The 24776-nt window shown below is 40.2% G+C and overlaps 1 protein-coding gene across 8 annotated transcripts in view; it reads left to right on the top strand.

Annotated features, from left to right (window-relative positions):
- ATRX (ATRX chromatin remodeler) overlaps positions 1-24776 on the top strand; it is a 414424-nt gene that overhangs the window by 337564 nt on the left and 52084 nt on the right. For all 8 annotated transcript variants that reach the window (XM_064278569.1, XM_064278575.1, XM_064278573.1 and 5 more), the window contains one exon: positions 9405-9513. In XM_064278569.1, the coding sequence (XP_064134639.1) occupies positions 9405-9513 (109 nt within the window). The remainder of the gene's footprint in view (positions 1-9404; positions 9514-24776) is intronic.

The raw sequence follows: 24776 nt of genomic DNA, 5'->3' as shown, positions 1-24776 counted from the left end.
TCAGCATAATGCCTTCCAGGTTCCTCCATGTTATGAAATGTTTCACAGATTCGTCACTGTTCTTTATCGAGGCGTAGTATTCCATTGTGTGAATATGCCACAATTTATTTACCCATTCATCCGTAGATGGACACCTTGGTTGCTTCCAGCTTTTTGCTATTGTAAACAGAGCTGCAATAAACATGGGTGTGCATATATCTGTTTGTGTGAAGGCTCTTGTTTCTCTAGGGTATATTCCGAGGAGTGGGATTTCTGGGTTCTATGGTAGTTCTATTTCTAACTGTTTAAGATAACGCCAGATAGATTTCCAAAGTGGTTGTACGATTTTACATTCCCACCAGCAGTGTATAAGAGTTCCAATCTCTCCGCAGCCTCTCCAACATTTATTATTTTGTGTTTTTTGGATTAATGCCAGCCTTGTTGGAGTGAGATGGAATCTCATTCTAGTTTTAATCTGCATTTCTCTAATGGCTAATGATCGAGACCATTTTCTCATGTATCTGTTAGCTGCCTGAATATCTTCTTTAGTGAAGTGTGTGTTCATATCCTTTGCCCACTTCCTGATTGGGTTGTTTGTCTTTTTGTGGTTGAGTTTTGGCAGAATCATGTAGATTTTAGAGATCAGGCGCTGGTCAGAGATGTCATAGCTGAAAATTCTTTCCCAGTCTGTAGGTGGTCTTTTTACTCTTTTGGTGAAGTCTTTTTTTTTTTTAGATGAGCATAGGTGTTTGATTTTTAGAAGCTCCCGGTTATCTGGTTTCTCTTCATCATTTTTGGCAATGTTTTGTATTCTGTTTATGCCTTGTATTAGGGCTCCTAGGATTGTCCCTGTTTTTTCTTTCATGATCTTTATCGTTTTAGTCTTTATGTTTAGTTCTTTGATCCACTTGGAGTTAGTTTTTGTGCATGGTGTGAGGTATGGGTCCTGTTTCATTTTTTTGCAAATGGATATCCAGTTATGCCAGCACCATTTGTTAAAAAGACTATCTTTTCCCCAATTAACTGACACTGGGCCTTCGTCAAATATCAGCTGCTCATATGTAGATGGATTTATGTCTGGGTTCTCAATTCTGTTCCGTTTGTCTACGTGCCTGTTGTACCACTACCAGGCTGTTTTGATTACTGTGGCTGTATAATAGCTTCTGAAATCAGGTAGAGTGAGGCCTCCCAATTTCTTCTTCTTTTTCAGTAATGCTTTACTTATCCGAGGCTTCTTTCCCTTCCATATGAAACTGGTGATTTGTTTCTCTATCACCTTAAAAAATGACATTGGAATTTGGATTGGAAGTGCATTGTATGTATAGATGGCTTTTGGTAGAATAGACATTTTTACTATGTTAAGTCTTCCTATCCATGAGCAAGGTATGTTTTTCCACTTAAGTAGGTCCTTTTGAATTTCTTGTAGTAGAGCTTTGTAGTTTTCTTTGTATAGGTCTTTTACATCCTTGGTAAGATTTATTCCTAAGTATTTTATCTTCTTGGGGGCTACTGTGAATGGTATTGATTTGGTGATTTCCTCTTCGATGTTCTTTTTGTTGATGTAGAGGAATCCAAGTGATTATTGTATGTTTATCTTATAACCTGAGACTCTGCCAAACTCTTCTATTAGTTTCAGTAGTTTTCTGGAGGATTCCTTAGGGTTTTCTGTGTATAAGATCATGTCATCTGCAAATAGAGATAATTTTACTTCCTCCTTGCCAATCCGGATGCCCTTTATTTCTTTGTCTAGCCTAATTGCCCTGGCTAGGACTTCTAGCACAATGCTGAATAAGAGTGGTGATAAAGGGCATCCTTGTCTGGTTCCCGTTCTCAAGGGAAATGCTTTCAGGTTCTCTCCATTTAGAGTGATATTGGCTGTTGGCTTTGCATAGATGCCCTTTATTATGTTGAGGAATTTTCCTTCAATTCCTATTTTGGTGAGTGTTTTTATCATAAACGGGTATTGGACTTTGTCAAACGCCTTTTCTACATCAATTGATAAGATCATGTGGTTTTTGTCTTTTGTTTTATTTATGTGGTGGATTACATCAATGGTTTTTCTGATATTAAACCAGCCTTGCATAAAAAATATACCTTGTATGAATCCCAGTTGATCGTGGTGAATTATTTTTTTGATATGTTGTTGAATTCTATTGGCTAGAATTTTGTTGAGGATTTTTGCATCTATGTTCATGAGGGATATAGGTCTGTAATTTTTTTTTGTAATGTCTTTACCTGGGTTTGGTATCAGGGAGATGGTGGCTTCATAGAATGAGTTGGGTAGTATTCCATCATTTTCTATGCTTTGAAATACCTTTTTTTTTAGTAGTGGTGTTAACTCTTCCCTGAAAGTTTGGTAGAACTCTGCAGTGAAGCCGTCTGGGCCAGGGCTTTTTTTTGTTGGGAGTTTTATGATTACCGTTTCAATCTCTTTTTTTGTTATGGATCTGTTTAGTTGTTCTCCTTCTGAATGTGTTAGTTTAGGTAGGTAGTGTTTTTCCAGGAATTCATCCATTTCTTCTAGGTTTGCAAATTTGTTAGAGTACAATTTTTCGTAATAATCTGATATGATTCTTTTAATTTCAGTTGGGTCTGTTGTGATGTGGCCCCTCTCGTTTCTTATTCGCGTTATTTCTTTCCTTTCCTGTATTTCTTTAGTCAGTCTAGCCAATGGTTTATCAATTTTGTTAATTTTTTCAAAGAACCAGCTTTTGGCATTGTTAATTCTTTCAATTGTTTTTCTGTTCTCTAATTCATTTAGTTCAGCTCTAATTTTTATTATTTGTTTTCTTCTGGTGCCTGATGGATTCTTTTGTTGCTCACTTTCTTTTTGTTCAAGTTGTCGGGACAGTTCTCTGATTTTGGCTCTTTCTTCTTTTTGTATGTGTGCATTTATTGATATAAATTGGCCTCTGAGCACTGCTTTTGCTGTGTCCCAGAGGTTTTGATAGGAAGTATTTTCATTCTCGTTGCATTCTATGAATTTCCTTATTCCCTCCTTGATGTCTTCTATAACCCAGCCTTTTTTAAGGAGGGTATTGTTCATTTTCCAAGTATTTGATTTCTTTTCCCTAGTTTTTCTGTTATTGATTTCTAGTTTTATTGCCTTGTGGTCTGAGAAGATGCTTTGTAATATTCGATGTTTTGGATTCTGCAAAGGTTTGTTTTATGACCTCATATGTGGTCTGTTCTAGAGAATGTTCCATGTGCACTAGAAAAAAAAGTATACTTTGCAGCAGTTGGGTGGAGAGTTCTGTATAAGTCAATGAGGTCAAGTTGGTTGATTGTTGTAATTAGGTCTTCCGTGTCTCTGTTGAGCTTCTTACTGAATGTCCTGTCCTTCTCCGAAAGTGGTGTGCTGAAGTCTCCTACTATAATTGTGGAGGTGTCTATCTCACTTTTTAGTTCTGTTAAAATTTGATTTATGTATCTTGCAGCCCTGTCATTGGGTGCATAAATATTTAATATGGTTATGTCTTCCTGACCAATTGTCCCTTTTATCATTATGTAGTGTCGTTCTTTATCCTTTGTGGAGTATTTAAGTTTAAAGTCTATTTTGTCAGAAATTAATATTGCTACTCCTCTTCCTTTTTGCTTATTGTTTGCTTGATATATTTTTTCCATCCTTTGAGTTTTAGTTTGTGTCTCTAAGTCTAAGGTGTGTCTCTTGTAGCAGCATATAGACGGATCGTGTTTGTTCATCCAGTCCGAGACTCTCTGTCTCTTTATTGGTGCCTTTAGTCCATTTACATTCAGTGTAACTATAGATAAATAAGTGTTTAGTGTTGTCATTTTGATGCCTTTTTATGTGTGTTGTTTACAATTTCATTTTTCCACGTACTTTTTTGTGCTGAGACGTTTTTCTTAGTAAATTGTGAGATCCTCATTTTTGTAGTGTTTGACTTTATGTTTGTTGAGTTGTTACGTTTTTCTTGGCTTTTATCTTGAGTTATGGAGTTGTTATACCTCTTTGTGATTACCTTATTACTTACCCCTATTTTTCTAAGTAAAAACCTAACTTGTATTGTTCTATATCGCCTTGTATCACTCTCCGTACGGCAGTTCTATGCCACCTGTATTTAGTCCCTGTTTGTGATTGTTGTGATCTTGTACATATTGACTTCAGTGAATCCCTGTTATGGGCATTTTTTTAATTAATCTTAATTTGTTTTTGTGATTTCCCTATTTGAGTTGATACCAGGATGTTCTGTTTTGTGACCTTGTGTTGTGCTGGTATCTGATATTATTGGTTTTCTGACCAATCAATATCCTTTAGTATTTCTTGTAGCTTTGGTTTGGTTTTTGCAAATTCTCTAAACTTGTGTTTATCTGTAAATATCTTAATTTCGCCTTCATATTTTAGAGAGAGTTTTGCTGGATATATGATCCTTGGCTGGCAGTTTTTCTCCTTCAGTGTTCTGTATATGTCGTCCCATTCCCTTCTTGCCTGCATGGTTTTTGCTGAGTAGTCTGAACTTACTCTTATTGATTCTCCCTTGAAGGAGACCTTTCTTTTCTCCCTGGCTGCTTTTAAAATTTTCTCTTTATCTTTGGTTTTGGCAAGTTTGATGATAATATGTCTTGGTGTTTTTCTTTTTGGATCAATCTTAAATGGGGTTCGACGAGCATCTTGGATAGATATCCTTTCGTCTTTCATGATGTCAGGGAAGTTTTCTGTCAGGAGATCTTCAGCTATTTTCTCTGTGGTTTCTGTCCTCCCTCCCTGTTCTGGGACTCCAATCACACGCAAGTTGTCCTTCTTGATAGAGTCCCACATGATTCTTAGGGTTTCTTCATTTTTTTAAATTCTTTTATCTGATTTTTTTTTCAGCTATGTTGGTGTTGATTCCCTGGTCCTCCAGATGTCCCAGTCTACATTCTAATTGCTCAATTCTGCTCCTCTGACTTCCTATTGCATTTTCTAATTCTGTAATTTTATTGTTAATCTTTTGATTTCTACATGCTGTCTCTCTATGGATTCTTCCAACTTACTAATTTTTCCACTATGTTCTTGAATAATCTTTTTGAGTTCTTCAGCTGTTTTATCAGTGTGTTCCTTGGCTTTTTCTGCAGTTTGCCTTATTTCGTTTCTGATGTCTTGAAGCATTGTGTAAATTAGTTTTTTATATTCTGTATCTAATAATTCCAAGATTGTATCTTCATTTGGGAAAGATTTTGATTCTTTTGTTTGGGGATTTGTAGAAGCTGTCATGGTCTGCTTCTTTATGTGGTTTGATATGGACTGCTGTCTCCGAGCCATCACTGGGAAACTTGTTTTTCCAGAAAATCCGCTAAAAAAAATGCAGTCAGGTCCCTATCAGAACTGCCTTTGGATTATAATCGCCACCTTGTTCCCTGTAAGGTTGAAAGTCTGAGATTTGGATCATATACGCTTGATTTTAGCTGGTTCTGTGTTTTTAGTCCAATTAGGGATGGATTTTTGGACCCTGGGTTTTTTGTGGTTCCTTTTCTCAGGCTGGAAGAGTGGGTTAGGAAGAGACCAAAAGAAAAAAAAAAGGATGGGGGGAAGCAAAGCTGCTGCCGGAGCCGTTCTCCCTCTGGCTCAGGAAATTCCAATGTTAATGAAGCCACCTGGGGAGGGTGGGGGAGGGATCAGAGAGATAGGAGAGTAGCACCTCGGAATATAGTCAGCGTTGCTTGTCTTGCTTGGAATGAGTATTTTATCTGAGATTCCCGAGGGGCGTGTCGCCTACGTGTGCTGGCTGTGTGGAGATTGCCCCTGGGGATCTGGCCCGCTGAAGCCGCGGTCAGATCCTCTGCTGCCAGTCCAAAGCGCAGCGTCAAGATTCCCCTTCTGGGACGCTGCACTCCCGACTCCAAAATCAGTCGCTGCCTCCCAGGGACTTCTCGTCCCGCCAGCCGCTTTGCCGCACCACCTCCGCGGCTCGGCTGGGCCCCCTCCCGGTGTTAGTTCAGGGGAGTGGAGCAGCCCTCCATGCTTGCGCCGTGGCAGCACCCAGTCAAAGGCCCGGCGGCAAGATTCGCCGGCTGGGACGCTGCACTCCCAGCTCCAAGACCAGTCACTGCCTCCCGGGGACTTCTCCCACCAGCTGCGTCGCCACGCCGCCCGCGCGGACCGGCTGGGCCCCTTCCCGGGGTGAGTTCTGGGGGGTAGGGCTGCGCCCATTGTTTGCGCCATCAGCTCCCCTGGGCCCTGACCTATACCGGGCGCCAAGGTTACCTGACTGGGACGCTGGCTCCAGGCCCCGAAAACAGTTGCTGCTTCCCTGTATTTGTTCGTTTTCCGTCTCGAAATCTGTGTTTGTTGTTCAGGGTTCGTAGATTGTTATGTACGTGATCGATTAACTTGTTTTTCCGAGTCTTTGTTGCAAGAGGGATCCGAGGTAGCGTCAACCTAGTCCGCCATCTTGGCCCCGCTTCCCTGTTCATTTCTTTTACGTCATCATTTCTTCCTCTTGCTTTAGCTGCTCGATGTTCAAGAGTAAGTTTCAGAGTCTCTTCCAACATCCATTTTGGTCTTTTCTTTCTTTCCTGTCTTTTTAATGATCTCTTGCTTTCTTCATATGTGAGGTCCTTGATGTTATTCCACAACTCACCTGGTCTTCGGTCATTAGTGTTCAGTGTGTCACATCTATTCTTGAGATTGTCTCTAACTTCACATGGTATGTACTTAAGGTTGTACTTTGGTTCTTGTGCACTTGTTCTAGTTTTCTCCAGTTTCAGCTTGAACTTGCACGTGAGCAATTGATGGTCTCTTCCACAATCGGCCCCTGGCCTTGTCCTGACTGATGATACTGAGTTTTTCCATTGTCTCTTTCCACAGATGTAGTTGATTTAATTCCTTTGTATTCCATTTGGCAAAGTCCATGTGTATAGCTGCCGTGTATGTTGGTGTAAAAAGGTATTTGCAATGAAGAAGTCATTGGTCTTGCAGAATTATGTCATTCAATCTCAGGCATCGTTTCTATTACCAAGGCCATATTTTCCAACTAGCAATCTTTCTTTGTTTCCCACTTTTGCATTCCAATCACAAGTAATTATTAGTGCACTCTGAATGCATGTTTGATCAATTCCAGACTGCAGAATTTGGTAAAAATTTTCAGTTTATTCTTTGGCCTTACTGGTTGGTGTGTAAATTTGAATAATAGTCGTTATTTACTGTTTTCCTTGTAGGCGTATGGATATTATCCTATCACTGAAAGTGTTGTACTTCAGGATAGACCTTGAAATGTTCTTTTTGATGATGTATGCAACACCATTCCTCTTCAACTTACCATTCCCGGCATAGTAGATCATATGATTGTCCGATTCAAAATGTCCAGTACTGGTTCATTGCAGCTCACCAATGCCTAGGATATCGATGTTTATGTGTTCCGTTTCATTTTTCACAGTTTCCAACCTTTCTTAGATTCATACTTCGTACATTCCAGGTTCTGATTATTAATGGATGTTTTCAGTTGTTTCCTCTCATTTTGAGTCACACCACATCAGCAAATGAAGGTCCTTAAAAGCTTGACTCCGTCCACATCATTAAGGTTGACTCTACTTTGAGGGAGAAGCTCTTCCCCAGTTGTCTTTTGAGTGGCTTCCAACCTGTGGGGCTTATCTTCCGGCAATATATCAGACAATATTCTGTTGCTATTCATAAGGTTTTCACTGGCTAATTCTTTTCAGAAGCAGACTGCCGGGTCCTTCTTCCTGGTCTTAGTCCGGAAGGTCAGCTGAAGCCTGTTCTCCATAGGTGACCCTGCTGGTATCTGAATACCGGTGGCATAGTTTCCAGCATTACAGCAACACACAAGATCCCAGAGTATGACACACTGACAGACACGGGGGGATCTAATGCTTAAGTAAGAAAAAAGGTTTTTGATGCAGAAAACCCATAACTTTGTAACATTAGTTTATTTTAAATTTCAAGAGGTGTTAGGTCCCCCTCAGGTGTAGACTGAACTAGGTTATAAGAAAAATACAAGGTTTTATTAGGACCTAGGCACAGGCTAAAAAATCATTTTTCAAGGGAGGGCAAACAGGGCTTTTTCTGTAAACTGGCACAGTAGTTAGGCTACATGTTAACACTAATGTCTAAAATCTGCATAGGTCTTGAATTACCGTTTTTTGTTATTTTCTAACTGCAAACACTTCCTTTAGCAGGAAAACCACAGCTAGGTAAGTCGGGGTACAGTGGAAGGATTTGCAAAAAAAATGACAATCTGCATTATATGATAAAGAAGAACTCCAGCATGGAGTTGTATAGGACAAGAAAAGATTGGACTTAGACCACAGCAGAAAGAGCAATTCACACCAAGTGTTTTACCTTTGGAAATGGCCTTCCTCAAAACCAACCCTGTAAAACCTATTATATTAAAAATTCAAGGTACATACAATGGTTTGTAATAACAAATGGGCCCTACTTTGTGACAGGCAACAAATCATATTTATTATTATGTTGGAGCCCTGGTGGCACAGTGGTTAAGAGCTACGGCTGCCAACCAGGGTCAGCAGTTTGAATCTACCAGGTGATCCTTGGAAACCATATAGGGCAGTTCTGTTCTGTCCTACAGGGTTGCTGTGGGTTGAAACCAACTCGATGGCAATGGATTTGGGTTTTTTTTTTTTGATATTGTTATGCTAAAGGTGTTTTAGTGTTTCTGAAAGTGTTTCTTTGATTTTTTTACACATAGAAAGGTATTACTGTATACTAAGACAAACATTTGAGTGACTTTAGATATGAAGCTCACCTACTTGTTCCTACTTAAGTACTCATTCAACTTAAAGACAGATTTAGGAACAGACCTCGTTCATAATCTGAGGACGACCCTACTAAATTTAAGTATTGTTTGCTGAAAGACATAAGTCTCAGTTTTGTCAACTTGTTTTTATCTTAAGACTCTAGGGTCTGATGATATGAATTTTGCTTGAAGGGGAAATAGTAGTAGTATAATTAAAGAATTGGGATGGCAATTTATGGCTAGGCCATGGAATAGTTTTTGACACATAGTAGACATTCAGTATATATTTGTTCTGTGAATTAATAAAGGCATTCTATATTTCTGGGTTTTACCTGATCATTATCAGGTTGTTAATAAGAGAGGAAAGCTGATTGTTTACATATTTAGATAAAAGCAACTTTATGAGCAAAATGCAATTTAGTCATATTCTGTTGATAGTTTTTAAAGATTCTAATCAAGGAAACCCTTTAATAAATAAATGTGTTCTTAAAATTCACATGTAGATTAAATTTTTTTATGTTACTCAATATCTATTTGAAGGATATCTGTGCTGAATTTATTTGTAATGTAATTAATTATACCTTGATTTTTAAAGGTATATGTTTTGCTATCAAAATATATATAATTAGCTTTTAAGTAGTGAGCAAGGAGGAAAATCTGCCATCAGCAGAAGAATATACGAAATCCCTTTTTGTTTTCCTGTTAAATTTTTAGGTGAAGGAAAGTGGCTCCGAAACATTGACTATTACCGTTTAGATGGTTCTACTACTGCACAGTCAAGGAAGAAGTGGGCTGAAGAATTTAATGATGAAACTAACGTGAGGTAGGAAGCATTTTCTCTATGTGTAGAGAGTTTTAAAAATTCATTTTAAATTTACGTACAGTAGAATTGACTCTTTTTGATGTACACTTCTACAAGTTTTGACAGTTGTAACACACACAATCAAAATAAAAAATGGTTTCATCACCCCTCCAAAAATTAACTCATGCCCTTTTGTAGATACATCCTTTTCCCGTCCTTCACCCCTGGCAAACACTCATACATTCTCCATCCCTATAGTTGTTCCTTCTCTGGAATGTCGTATAAATGGAATTGTATAATTTATAGCCGTTTGAGTCTTGAGATATTGCATATATCAATAGTTAAATTTCTTTGAATTGCTTAGTATTATTCCATTTGTGTATATGTATTACAGTTCATTTATCCATTCCCAGTTGAGGGATATTTGAGTTGTCCCAGTTTTTGGCAGTTACAATTAAAGCACCTCTAAATATTTTTTTTTTAAATATTGGTGTAAAAGTTTCTGTGTGAAAACTAACTCCAGATGGATCAAAGACCTAAACATAAAGTCTAAAACGATAAAGATCATGGAAGAAAAAATAGGGACAACATTAGGAGCCCTAATACAAGACATAAACAGAATACAAAACGTTGCTAAAAATGATGAAGAGAAACCAGATAACTGGGAGCTCCTAAAAATCAAACACCTATGCTCATCTAAAGACTTCACCAAAAGAGTAAAAAGACAACCTACAGACTAGGAAAAAATTTTCAGCTACGACATCTCCGACCAGCACCTGATCTCTAAAATCTACATGATTCTGCTAAAACTCAGCCACAGAAAGACAAACAACCCAATTAAAAACTGGGCGAAGGATATGAACACGCACTTCACTAAAGATATTCAGGCGGCTAACAGGTACATGAGGAAATGCTCTCGATCATTAGCCATTAGAGAAATGCAAATTAAAACTACGATGAGATTCCATCTCACTCCAACAAGGCTGGCATTAATCCAAAACACACAAAATAATAAATGTTGGAGAGATTGGAACACTCATACACTGCTGGTGGAAATGTAAAATGGTACAACCACTTTGGAAATCGATCTGGCGTTTCCTTAAAAAGCTAGAAATAGAACTAGCATACAACCCAGAAATCCCACTCCTCGGAATATATCCTAGAGAAATAAGAGCCTTTACACGAGCATATATATGCACACCTACGTTTATTGCAGCTCTGTTTACAATAGCAAAAAGCTGGAAGCAACCAAGGTGTCCATCATCGGACGAATGGATAAATAAATTATGATATATTCACACAATGGAACACTACACATCAATAAAGAACAGTGAGGAATCTGAAACATTTCATAACATGGAGGAACCTGGAAGGCATTATGCTGAGTGAAATTAGTCAGATGCAAAAGGACAAATAACTGTATAGGACCACTATTATAAGATCTTGAGGAATAGTTTAAACTGAGGAGAACACATTCTTTTGTGGTTTCAAGAGGGGGGAGGGAGAGAGGGTGGAAGAGGGTTATTTACTGATTAGTAGATAAGAACTACTTTAGGTGAAGAGAAGGACAACACTCAATACAGGGGAGGTCAGCACAACTGGACTGGACCAAAAGCAAAGAAGTTTCCTGAATAAACTGAATGCTTCGAAGGTCAGCGGAGCAGGGGCAATGGTTTGGGGACTATGGCTTCAGGGGAATCTAGGTCAATTGGCAAAATAAATTCTATTATGAAAACATTCTGCATCCCACTTTGAAGAGTGGCATCTGGGGTCTTAAACGCTAGCAAGCGGCCATCTAAGATGCATCGATGAGTCTCAGCCCCCCTGGATCAAAGGAGAATGAAGAACACCAAGGTCTCAAGGTAATTATGAGCCCAAGAGACAGAAAGGGCTACATGAACTAGAGACTACATCATCCTGAGACCAGAAGAACTAGATGGTCCCTGCCACAACCGATGACTGCCCTGACAGGGAGCACAACAGAGAACCCCTCACGGAGCAGTAGAACAGTGGGATGCTGACCTCAAATTCTCATAAAAAGACCAGACTTAATGGTCTGACTGAGACTAGAAGAATTCTGGCAGTCATGGTCCCCAAACCTTCTGTTGGCCCAGAACAGGAACCATTCCCGAAGCCAACTCATCAGACATGGATTGGACTGGACAATGGGTTGGAGAGAGATGCTGATCAGGAGTGAGCTACTTGCAGCAGGTGGACATCTGAGTCGATGTTGGCATTTCCTGCCTGGAGGGGAGATGGGAGGGTAGAGGGGGTTAGAAACTGGCAAAACGGTCATGAAAGGAGAGACTGGAAGGAGGGAGCGGGCTGACTCATTAGGGGGAGAATAAGTGGGAGTATGTAGTAAGGAGTATATAAGTTTATATGTGAGAGACTGACTTGATTTGTAAAGTTTCACTTAAAGCACAATAAAAATTATTTAAAAAATTTTTCTGTGTGAGTATAGGTTCGTAAATAAGAATCAACATAAATCAAATCTCAAAATGTGAAGATTAATCATACCCCCTTTTTTCTACTTCTCAATCATCTTTGACATTAGCTGCCCGTGTAGCACTCTCTGTCTGTCTGTAGCTCATAAGTTAAAAGGCCACTGTCCTTCAGAGTGCCGTATAGGCTGACACCAACTGCAAACTCAGGAGTTCACATAACACCCTTAATTCTGACCTGCTAGCCACAAATTCAGTTTTCCCACTACCCCTTTGGGATGCCAGCCACAAGCTCAGGACCTCCCCTGGCCTCCTTCACTTTGACCTGCTGGCTTCCACTACTCCTTCGGGTTTGATAATTCCCTGGAGTGACTCACAGAACTCACAGAAAGTACTTTAATTTACGATTGCAAACTTATTATAGCAAAAGTATATAGATCAGGATCATCATTAAGGAATTGCTGCGTGGGTGAGGCCTGGGAAGATTCCCAACATGGACCTTCCATATCCCAAAGAGGGGCATTACCCTTCGTTTACCAACCAGGAAGTTCTCAGAGCCTCTGTGTTAACAGCCTTACTGGCTTCACCATGTAGCCATGATCAAGATCTCAATGAATATGCGTGATAGACTAAATCATGCCTCTTAAGGTTAGTTCATATCAAGCTACCAGGTGGTCTTTATGGTCTGGCTAGCCCCCACTCATTAGGACAAATTCTTATGTGTGGTCTAGAGATTTTAGATAATAAAGTTACCTCAGTTACTCAGGAAACTACAACGCTTATCTCTCAGGAAGGAAGGACAAAAACCAAATTGCTGTCTGTAAGGTGATTCATTACTCCACAATAGGTATTTACCCAAGTGAAATATAAATCCAGTAGTACAATTACTGGGTCATCTGGTAAGTGTATGCTTAACTTCATAAGAAACTACCAGTTTCTCAAAGTTACTGTTGATTTTGCATTCCCATAAGCAATGTATGAAAGCTCCAGTTACTGTACATTCTTATCAGCACTTGGTATCATCATTTTTGTTTTCTGTTTTTGCCATTGTATGTATGTAGTGGTATCTCATGTGGTTTTCATTTTCATAATGATAAATGGTATTGAGCATCTTTATGCTGATGTTAAGAACATGTTTGAGCATGTTCTTATTGGCCATTTTTATATCTTCCTTAGTGAAATATCAGTTGGAGGATTTTAAAGTTAAAAGAGTTTTCAGGATCTCTTTATCTGTTGTAGAAATTTGAATCATATCCATTAGGCTCCGGTAGATATAGTGTTATGTGTGTTGTTAATGTTGCTTTTAACTTAGTATTTTTGAAGTCAAACTGCACTTGGAAAAGAAAAATTCATATATGTGTATGTGTGTATTAATATATACATAACATATAAACACACACGTACACATGTATCAAAGCATGCCCTTAGAGAAAATGATAAAGGAGATGGTGTTAGGTCAGTGAAAAGACAGCCAATGTATTTCTTAATAAATGTTTTAAATTATGAAGGGTATTAAACTGTGTGTGTCAGACATGTTTTAATTCTAGCAGAGTTATGAACTCCCTAGGTTTAAGGCTAGAGAAATTCTGGTTAGATCATAGGAAGGAAGAGTACATTCTATTCGGTGTTTGAAACCTGTAGGGTCTGGGAGAACTTGTATAAGGATGATTTGAGTATAGTACAGTTATAAAAGTGTCCGATTATATAAATGTTAAAACATACATTTTTATATCCCGCTTGCCATTTTTTTAATTATTTGTGCACAAGTGTGAAGAAGTAATTTTACTGAGTATGCATAGTCTAATTTGTCAAACTTAGTCTAAACCTTTGTCTTACTCAGTTTACCAAATTTATAAAGAACACAGTAACATAGTATCTGTCACATAACATTTATATTTGATGACCAATAGGGAATAATATTGAAATGTGGATACTAAACTGTCAGATCGGCTTACTCATTAGTAAATTATGCACTGCTGTGGAGTCAATTCCAACTCATAGCGACCCTGTAGGACAGAGTAGAACTGCCTCATAGGGCTTCCAAGGCTGTAAACCTTTACCGAAGCAGACCGCCACATCTTTCTTCCACAGAGCGGCAGGTGTATTTTGACTGCTTATATTTTGTTTAGCAACCGAGCGCTTTAACCACTGTGCGCCAGGGCTCCTTCGCTAGAAAATTAATCACCCATAATAAACACGTGCTAAAAAGTGTCTCTTATTCAAATTCATGCTTTAGCATATACTGTATTTTTAAGCAAATAAAGCACTCCTTCTGCTTTTGTTTGGCATAGTTTCTTAAGCACACTATGCTGATTTTTTCTGCAGTAACATGTAAATATGAAAATATGTTGTTTCCGTAAAATAAGATATACCTTTTATGGATTTGGGGAGTACTCCGGAGTATCTGAATTTGTGCAGATTAAATTCACAAATGTTAGAGATTATTTCAGGGCTCAGTAATTTTCAGAGGTTAGTATATAGACATAATCCTTGTTTATGCAAAAGCAGTCTGAAAGACACATTAAGATAAACTTTAAGGAAATGACCATATCTCAAGTTTTCTTCTGGTGTGGCCAGAAAGCAGTATAGTTTTCAATAGTCTTGGGTTTCCCAGTGAACTTGGTATAGTTTCTTTTTTAAAACTTTTTATTTAGAAATAATAATAGATTCATAGGTATTTACAGAGAGAGCACAAAAAGGTCTTTTGGACCTTTACCTAATTTTCCCCAATGGATACATCTTATATAACTATAACTATACATCTTACATACATCTTACATAACTATAGTATAATATTAAAACCAGGAAATTTACATTGGTTCAATGTGTGTCTGTAGTTCTGTCATTTTATCGCATGTGCAGAGATTCGTGTAACCATTACTGCAGTCAAGATACAGAATTACTCCATTGCCACGAAAATCTCCCTCCTGGTACACTTTGATAGTCACACCCATCATTACTACCAAGTTCACATTATTCCTAATCCCCGACAGTGACTCAGTTGTTCTTCACCTTTATAATTGTGTCATGTTGGTCTTTGTGGTGGTTGCCATTAAGTCAGTTCTGACTCATAGCAACCCCATGTTGTTACAGAGCAGAACTATTCCGTAGGGTTTTCATGGCTATAATCTTAATGAATGCAGATTGCCAGGCCTATCTTCCACTCTACTGCTGGGTGTGTTCGAACCACCAACCTTTAGGTTAGCAGTTGAGTGCAAATTGTTTGCACCACCTAGGGATCTCAATTTGTCAAAGAGAGACAATTACATAAATGGGATCATACTATATGTATGTGTCAGGGTTGTGTCCTTTCACCATACTTATTCAGTCTGTATGCTGAGCAAATAATCCAAGAAGCTGGACTATGTGAAGAAGGAGGCGGCATCAGGATTGGAGGAAGTCTCATTAACAACCTACGATATGCAGATGACACAACCTTGCTTGATGAAAGGGAAGAAGACTTGAAGCACTTACTGATGGATATCTAAGACCCTGGCCTTCAGTGTGGATTACACCTCAACATAAAATAAAAATCCTATCATAACTGGACCAATAAACAACATCGTGATAAACAGAGAAAAGATTGAGGTTGTCAAGGATTTCATCCACAATCACTGGCCGTGGAAACAGTAGTCAAGAAATCCAACGAAGTATTACATTGTGCAAACCTGCAAAGACCTCTGTAAAGTGTTAAAAAGCAAAGATGTCACTTTGAGGACTGTGATCGTTGAGATTGTGTCACCTTGGCTGGGCCATGATTCTCAGAGGTTTGGCAGTTACGATGTAGTTTGGCAATTGTATGATGATGTCATAATGACCTCCATGATGTGATTGGATATAATGTGATCATCTCCATGATGAGATCTGCTGTGAGTGTCCAGTCAGTTAAAAGGGAGTTTCCTTGATGGTGTGGCCTGCATCCAATTTGGGCAGACTTTCTGGCAAGGCTGGAGGACTTTTGCTTCCCCTGGATCCTGCAGCTGACTCCTGTTCATCTGATCTCCAGTTCCTGGGACTTGAGCTAGCAGCTTACCTGCTGATCTTGGGATTCATCAGCCTCTGCAGTCTGTGATCCAGCAGCCTGCCAGCTTACCTGTGCCAGTCTTGGGAATTGTCAGCCTCTGCAGTCTGCGAGCCAGTGGCTTGCCAGCTTACCTGTTGATCTTGGAGTGTGTCGGCCTCTGCAGCCTGTGAAATGGAAGTCTGTTGTCTGACCTGCTGATGTTGCGTTTGCCAGACACCGCAGCTACATGAGTCAGGAGAAGCCTTCTCCCTGATCCATGGATTTGGAAATTTCCAGCCTCTCCAACCCATGTGAGCCATTTCCTTGATATAAACTGCCCCTTCTCCTCCTCTCTCTCTCTATGTATGTGTATACATGTATATGTACTCTGTAAATGCTTCACTGATTTTGCTTCTCTAGAGATCTCAGCCTAAGACATTTGGTACCGAGAGTGGTTGTATAGAAACAAAATTGTGATGATGACTTTTCTAAATTGATTCTCAAGTCTGGTTAGTCTTAAAGATGTTGATTACTCTGCTGCCAGTAGTTAAGATGGCACTGCTAATCCATGGCTTGAGGTGGCAATTCAAATACATAAAATATCACCACCAATAGATCATATATTGGTGAGAGGTCGGCCTTTGGGTGATCACATGTTTGATGCCTTTCTATAATTTTGTCATAATGAGAAGTATAAAGAAGCTGGTTGGTTTGTCCTAATTTCTCTAGACAAAGTGGTGAGAGAAAGAGATTAGCTCAGGGCTTCAGAGTCAAAGCTAAAGTGCTACATAAACCACTTCAAAGCTTCTACTTTTACCTTAAAATAAAGCTTTATTTCTGGTAACAAAGCTGATATTGCTGAAAACCAAACCCAGAGTCATATTGTGAAAGTGACTGAATTACAACACCAGCTGAGTTCCCAACCTTGAATGGTGTATGAAGTTAAAGTGACAGAATTGATTGGGAAGAAATGGGGTCCTGAAACTTGGGGTGAGGACATATGGGCAGATAATCAGGAAGCTGGGAACAGCGAGCCCCTAAATTCCGTTAAATCACTCTTGCCAACAGAACCAGCCCTCTCACTCCCATCTGAAGTGATTACTCCATCTTTGTCTGCAAAGCCATCCAGTAAAACCATGAGCCCCCCCCCGCCCCGCCATTTGATGAGATTAACCAATCTGTCTGAAGAGCCTTTGTCTGAGTCATTTCCTGGGGCATTGCCTGAGGCAGATGCCTTATAAGACAATGCCGAATGTTCTCAAAACACATCCTCACCACCCATTTTGGCTTCTAGACCTATAACTAGACTGAAGTTCCAGTGAGCCCCCAAAGGTGAAGTACAAAGTTTAACCCAGGAGGAGGTACACGACACTCCAAAACAACTGTTTGACTTTTCTACTACAAACAGAAACCTGAGGAATATGTGTGGAATGTCTATTCAGGGTGTGGAATAACGGTGCAAGGTACATGAAGTTGGATCAGTCTGAGGTTATTGATATGGGCCCACTAAGCACAGATTCCTCATTCAATGTTCAGCTCAAGAGATTAGGAAAGGATCTAATAGCTTATTTGGTTGAGCCACTGAAGCATGGATTACACAGTGGCCTACAGTAAATCAATTTGAAATACCAGGCCTGCCTTGGTATACCACAGAAGAAGGTATCCAAAGTCTAGGGAAATTGGCACATTAGAGTGGCTTTATCAAGTTAGACCCATAAATTCACGCTAGAGTGCCTAGAGGATACATCTTTTATCACAATGGTGAGGAATAAATTTGTGAAGGAAAGCCCAGAGTCTTTGCAGAATACCGTGAATGCTATTTTATATAAGTCAGATTTGACAGTGGAAACTACCCTAACTGAATTAAGATACCTAACTACAATGGGGGAGCCCTGGTGGCACAGTGGTTAAGAGATGTGTCTGCTAACCTAAAGGTCATCAGTTCAAATCCACCAGCTGCTCCTTGGAAACCATATGAGGCAGCTCTACTCTGTCCTATGGGGATGCTATGAGTCAAAATTGACTCCGTGGCAACAGGTTTCCAGGGTTTAACTACAATGGGACTGATTGGGCCTCATGGTGGTAAGGGCCAGGCAACGGTACTCAATTGATAAGGATAAGTTGGGAGTCATAACTGTAATAGACAGCGGAGTCAAAGCAGGAATAAGAGTAGCCTGACTTTAATAGACTTATGGCATCAGCTACTTAGTCATGGTGTCATTAGGAATGAAATAAATAGGAAATCTACTATTTACTTAATCTGTACAAGCTCAAGAATTCTAATTCAAGTGAAAGGCAGTCTAATTTATAAATCACCAGAATAGATTGTCACTGTACCTCAGTTGATTCCCAGACTGGATCCAGTTTACAGACCCACAGCCCCTTGAATAAAGGAGAGGCTGGATCTCCTTGAGGAAGGACTACACTACACTGCCAAAAATTTATACTGTGAATCTTTCTCCCAGCCTTCCCCAAAGGGATCTACAGCCTTTCAAGAGAGTGAAGTAATCAGATTTTTCGAGGATTACTAGATACTGGCTCTGAACTGACACTAATTCCAGGAGACACAAAACATCACGGTGGCCAGCCAGTCTGAGTGGGGTCGTATGGAGGTCAGGTTTTTAGTGGTATCTTAGTTCATGTCTGTCTCACAGTAGGCCCAGCGGATCCCCCAACCCATCATATAGTGATTTCCCCTGTTCCAGAATGTCTAATTGGAGTAGATATACACAGCAACTGACAGAACCCCCGCATTGGATCCCTGACAAGTGCAGTTAGGGCTATTATGGTCGGAAAAGCCAAGTGGAAGCCATTAATACTGCTCCTACCTAGGAAAATAGTAAACCAAAAGCAATACTGCATTCCTGGAGGGATTGCAGAGATTACTGCCACCATAAAGGACCTGAAGCATGCAGGGGTGGTGATTTCCACCACATCCCCATTCAACTCGCCTGTTTGGCCTGTGCAAAAATACAGATGGATCTTGGAGGATGACAGTGGAATATCGTAAACTCACCAGGTGGTGACTCCATTTGCAGCTGCTGTTCCACATGTAATTTCATTCCATGAGCAAATTAATACGTCTCCTCGTACCTGGTATGTAGCTATTGATCTGGCTAATGCCTTTTTCTTCATACCTGTTTGGAAGAACCACCAGAATTGTTTTGCCTTCAGCTAGCAAGGCCAGCAATACACCTCCAGTGTCCTACCTTAGAGCTATATCAATTCTTCAGCCCTACGTCATAATTTAGTCTTCAGGGACCTTGATTGCCTTTCTTTTACACAAGATGTCACACCGGTCCATTATATTGATAACATTATGCTGATTGGACCTGGTAAGGAAGAAGTGTCAGTGACTCTGTACTTATTGTTAAGACAGAGGTGTGGGAAATTAATCCAGCAAAAATTCAGGTGCCTTTCACCTTAGTGAAATTGCTAGGGGTCCAGTGGCGTGGACATGTTGAGATATTCCTTCTAAAGTGAAGGACAAGTTATTGCATCTGGCCCTTCCCACAACTAGAAGGGAGGCACAGCACCTAGTGGGCCTGTTTGAATTTTGTAGGCAACATATTCCTCATTGGGGTATGCTACTCTGGCCTATTAAGTGATTTGAAAAGCTACTAGTTTTGAGTGGGGCCCAGACCAAGAGAAGGCTCTGCAATAGGTTCAGGCTGCTGTGGAAACAGCTATGCCACTTGGCCCGTATGATGCAGTCGATTCAATAATGCTTGAAGTGTCAGTGGCAGATAGAAATGCTATTTGGAGTCCTTGGTAGGCCACTATTGGTGAATCACATTGCAGACCCTTAGGATTTTGGAACAAAGTCCTGCCATGCCCTACAGATAAATACTTTTGAGAAACAGAGTTTGGCTTTTTCTGTGTCAAAGTAGAGACTGAACACTTAACCATGGGCCACCAAGTCATCATGCAGCCTGAGCTGCCAATCCTGAACTGGGTGTTGTGTGACTCACAGAGCCATAAAGTCGTTCGTGCACAGTAGCCCTTCATCATTAAATGGAAGTGGTATATGTGAGATCAGGTCCGAGTAGGACCTGATGGCACAAGTAAGTTGCATGAGGAGGTGGCCCAAAAGCCCATAGTCTCTAGTACTTTCACATTACCTTCCATCTCCCAGTTTCTCATAAAGGCCTCATAGAGAGTTCCTTATGATCAGTTGACTGAGGAAGAGAAAACTCATGCCTGGTTTACAGATGGTTCTGTGCAGTATGCAGGTACCACTTGAAAGTGGATGGTGGCAGTGCTACAGACCGTTTCTGGGAGCTCCCTAAAGGACAGTGGTGAAGGGAAATCCTCCCAGTGGGCAGAACTTCAAGCTGTGCACCTAGTTGTTCATTTTGCTTGGAAGGAGAAATGGTCAGATACGCCACTGTATACTGATTCATGGGCTGTGGCCAATGGTTTGGCTGGATGGTCAGGGACTTGGAACGAACATGATTGGAAAATTGGTTACAAGGAGGTATGTGGATAGACGGCTCTGAATGGGCCAGAGAAGTGAAGATATTTGCATCTCGTGTGAATGCTTAACAAAGGATGACCTCAGCAGAGGGGGATTTTAACAATTAAATGGATAGGATGATCCTTTCTGTGGCATCCAGTCATCCTCCTTCCCTAGCCACCCCCGTCATCGCCCAATGGGTTCATGAACAAAGTGGCCATGGCAGCAGGGATGGAGGTTATACATGGACTTTCACTCACCAAGGCCGATTTGGTTACAGCCACTGCTGAGCACCCAATCTGCCAGCAGCAGAGACCAGTACTGAGTCCCCGAGGGTGATTAGCCAGCAAGCAATATGGTGGCATGTTGGTTAGATCTAAACACTTCATCGTAGAAAGAGCAGCATTTTATACTTACTGGAATAGACACCCTGGATGTGCACTTGCCTTCTGTGCATGCAATGCTTCTGTGAATTCTACTATCAGTGGACTTATAGAATGCCTTATGTACCATCATGGTATCCCACACAGCATCGCCTCTGATCAAGGGGCTCATTTCACAGCAAATGAAGTGCAGCAATGGGCCTGTGCTCACAGAATTCATCGATGTTACCATGTTCCCCAGCATACTGGTGCAACTGGCTTGACAGATGATGGAATGGCCTTCTAAAAACACAATTATGGCACCAAATATTTGGCAATATCTTGCAGGTTTGGGGCAGTGTTCTCCAGGAAGCTGTATATGCTCTAAAGCAGTGTCCAGTATATGGTGCTGTTTCTTCCATAGCCAGAATTAATGGGTTCAGGAGTCAAGGGGTGGAAATGGGAGTGGCACCACACACTGTTAACCTTAGTGACCCACTTGTAAAATTTAGCTTCCTGTCCTTGCAACCCTATGGTTTTCACGTCTAGAGGTCTTAGTTTCAAAGGAAAGAATGCTCCCATCTGTAGACACATCACTGTTTCCACTGAACTGGAAGTTAAGAATGCCACCTGGTGACTTTGGGCTCCTCAAGCCTCTGGATCAACAGGAAAAGAAGGGAGTTACCATATTGGCTAGTGTGATTGATCCTGATTACCAAGAGGAAATCAGATTGATATTAACATAACTGAGGCTAAGGAGAGTATGGCTGGAATGCAGGAGATCCCTTAGGGCGTCTCTTAGTACTGTCATGCCCTGTGATTAAAGTCAGTGGAAAACTACAGCAGTCCATTTCTGGCAGGACCATTAATGTCTGGTCCTTCAGGAATGAACGTTTGGGTCATCCCACCAAGCAAAGAACCCTGACCAGCTAAGGTCCTTGCTGAGCACAAAGGGAATTCAGAACTGGTGGTAGAAGAGGGTAGTTCTAAATACCAGTTATGACCACATGACCAGTTGCAGAAACAAGGACTGTAATTGTTACATTTATTTCTTGTATGTGTGCATCATATATTTTTGTAATGTTCACTTATAAAAAAACCAACCTGTTGCTGTCGAGTCGATTCTGACACATAGCGACCTTATAGCACAGAGTAGAACTGCCCCATAGAGTTTCCAAGGAGCACCTGGTGGATTCCAACTGCTGACCTTTTGGTTAGCAGCTGTAGCACTTAACCACTACACCACCAGGGTTTCCACTTATAAAATATAAGATGTAAATAGGGGTATAGTGTTTTTGGTTGTACACGTGTTGTGTCATTTTAGTCTCAAGGATGATTTTATAATTGACTTTATTCAGAGATTTAGTGTGGTTTACAGAGATATGTACAGGTGCCAAGTTGACAAAGGGTGGACTGTGATTGTTAAGGTTCTTTGTCATCTTGGCTGGGCCATGATTCTCAGCGGTTTGTCAGTTGTGATATAGTTTGGCAGCCGTATAATGACGTAATCACTTCCATGATGGAATCTGCTGTGAATAGCCAGTCAGTTGAAAGGGCTTTTCCTTGGTGTGTGGCCTGTAGCCAATAAAGGTGGACTTTCTGGCAAAGCTCGAGGGCTTTTGCTTGCTCTGGATCCTGCAGCTGGCTCCTGTTCATCTGACATCCTAGTTCTTGGTACTTGAGCTAGCAGCTTACCTGTAGATCTTGGGATACGTCAGCTTCCACAGTCTGTGAGCCAGCAGCTTGTCAGCTGAAGGCCTGTTGTCTGACCTGCCAGTCCTGGGTTCATCAGCCCCTGTAGCTACGTGACTTAGGCAAAGCCTCCAGCCTGAAAGGACTTGGTACTTTGCAGCCTCTGCAGCTGCATTAGCCATTTCCTTGGTATTAACCATTTCCTTGGTATAAATCTCTCTGTGTATGTATGTGTGTATGTGTATGTATATATATATCTATCTCTTTATATATATATATTTATATATATACATGCTTCACTGGTTTTGCTTCTCTAGAGAACCCAGTCTAAGACAAGGACAAAGGGGTGCGTGACCCGAGTCATGATATTTTCAGTCACCTCATATACATGTGAAAGCTGGGCAATGAATAAGGAAGAACAAAGAAGAACTGATGCATTTGCATTTTGATGCTGGCGAAGAGTATTGAATATACCATGGACTGTCAGAAGAATGAACAATTCTGTCTTGGAGGAAGTACAGCCACAATACTTCTTTGAAGTGAGGATGGTGAAACTTCGTCTCGCTTAGTCTTGACACTTTATCAGTAGGGACAAATCCCTGGTGAAGGGCATCCTGCTTGGTAGAAAGTCAGTGAAAAAGAGGAAGACACTCAACGAGATGTATTGAGCACCAGTGAGCTCAAACATAGCAACAATTGAGAGGATGACACAGTACTGGACAATGTTTTGTTCTGTCATACATAGGGTGGCTATGAGTTGTAATTGACTTGTCAGCATCTAACAACAACACTGTATGTGGTATTTTTGAATTTTGTTTGTGGTTGAAAACATAAACACGAAAAAAAATACACAGCTTCAACAATTGCTACAGGTATAATTCAGTGACGTTGGGTACATTCTCCATGTTGCACCCCTGTTCTCAGCAACTTTTCCAAACTGTTTCACCATCATTAAGACAAACTCACTGCCACATCTGTCCTTTTGAGTTGCTGTTGTCAATCACAGTTTGTTCCTTCCTATTGCACAGTAACATTCCATGGTATGGATATGCCACAATTTGTTTAACCATTCACCTATTACAGTACATTTTTTTGTTTCCAGGTTAGGCTTTTCCTGATAAAGCTGCTATGAACATTGTATACAGCTTTTTGTGTAGATGAGTTGTCATTTCTCTGGGATAAATGCCCAGCAGTGTTATTTCTGGGTCAATAGTAAATATATGTTTAGTTTTTTAGGAAACTGCTAAATTTTTTTTTTCCGGAGTAGCTATACCATTCTGAGTTCCTAACAGCAATGTATGAGAGACTCAGTTTCTCAGCATCCTCACTAGCATTTAGTCTCATCACTGTTATTTATTTTAGCTGTTCTGATAAGTGTGTAGTGATATCTCACTGTGGTTATAATTTACATTTCCATGATGGCTAATTTTATTGAGCATTTCTTCATGTGTTTTCGTCTATTTTCTAACTGGATTGTTTTTTTGCTGTTGAGTTTTGAGGGTTTGAATCCTTTGTCAGATATGTAGTTTGCAAATATATTCTGTCAGTCTGTGGCATTTCTTTTTATTCTCTTCACAGGGTCTTTCACAGAACAAAAAATTTTAATTTTAATGAATTCCAATTTGTCATTGTTTTTGGGAGGGGGGGATCATGGTTTGGTGTCATGTCTGATGGTGCAGTGATAAGCACTCAGCTGCTAACCAAAAGGTTGGCTGTTTTAATCTGTGAAAGAAAGATGTTGATAGCCTGCTTCCATAAAGATTTACAGCCTTGGAAACCCTATTGGGCAGTTCTACTCTGTACAGCAGAGCTGCTATGAGTTGGAATCAACTTGGCAGCGGTGGGTTTCGGATTTGTTAATCACTAACTTTTAAATGATACATGTACACCATTTACATTTAGCATAGGACTTAGGTTTGCCACTTTATTTTTTCTCAATTTGTCTTCTTATTCATTCTGTTCTCTGTTGTTTCTGTATTCTTTTTCCTGCCTTCCTGTGGGTTACTTTTACCTTTTTTAGAATTCCATTTTGATTCATCTATAGTGTATCAAAACCAGTTGTAGCAGTATATCAACAAGAAATTCAAGCTGGATTCAAAAGAGGCTGTGGGATGAGGGATATCATTGCCGATGTCAGATGGATCTTGGCCGAAAGCAGAGTATACCAGAAAGATGTTTACCTGTGTTTTATTGACTATGCAAAAGCATTCAACTCTATGGATCATAACAAATTATGGAAAACATTGCGAAGAACAGGAATTCTGGAACACTTAATTGTGCTCATGTGGAACCTGTACATAGACCAAGAGGCAGTCATTCGAACAGAA

This window comes from Loxodonta africana, chromosome X (assembly GCF_030014295.1).
Source record: "Loxodonta africana isolate mLoxAfr1 chromosome X, mLoxAfr1.hap2, whole genome shotgun sequence".
Taxonomy (NCBI): domain Eukaryota; kingdom Metazoa; phylum Chordata; class Mammalia; order Proboscidea; family Elephantidae; genus Loxodonta; species Loxodonta africana.
The sequence above is the reverse complement of the archived record's forward strand: the minus strand, read 5'-3'. Positions and strand labels throughout refer to the sequence as shown.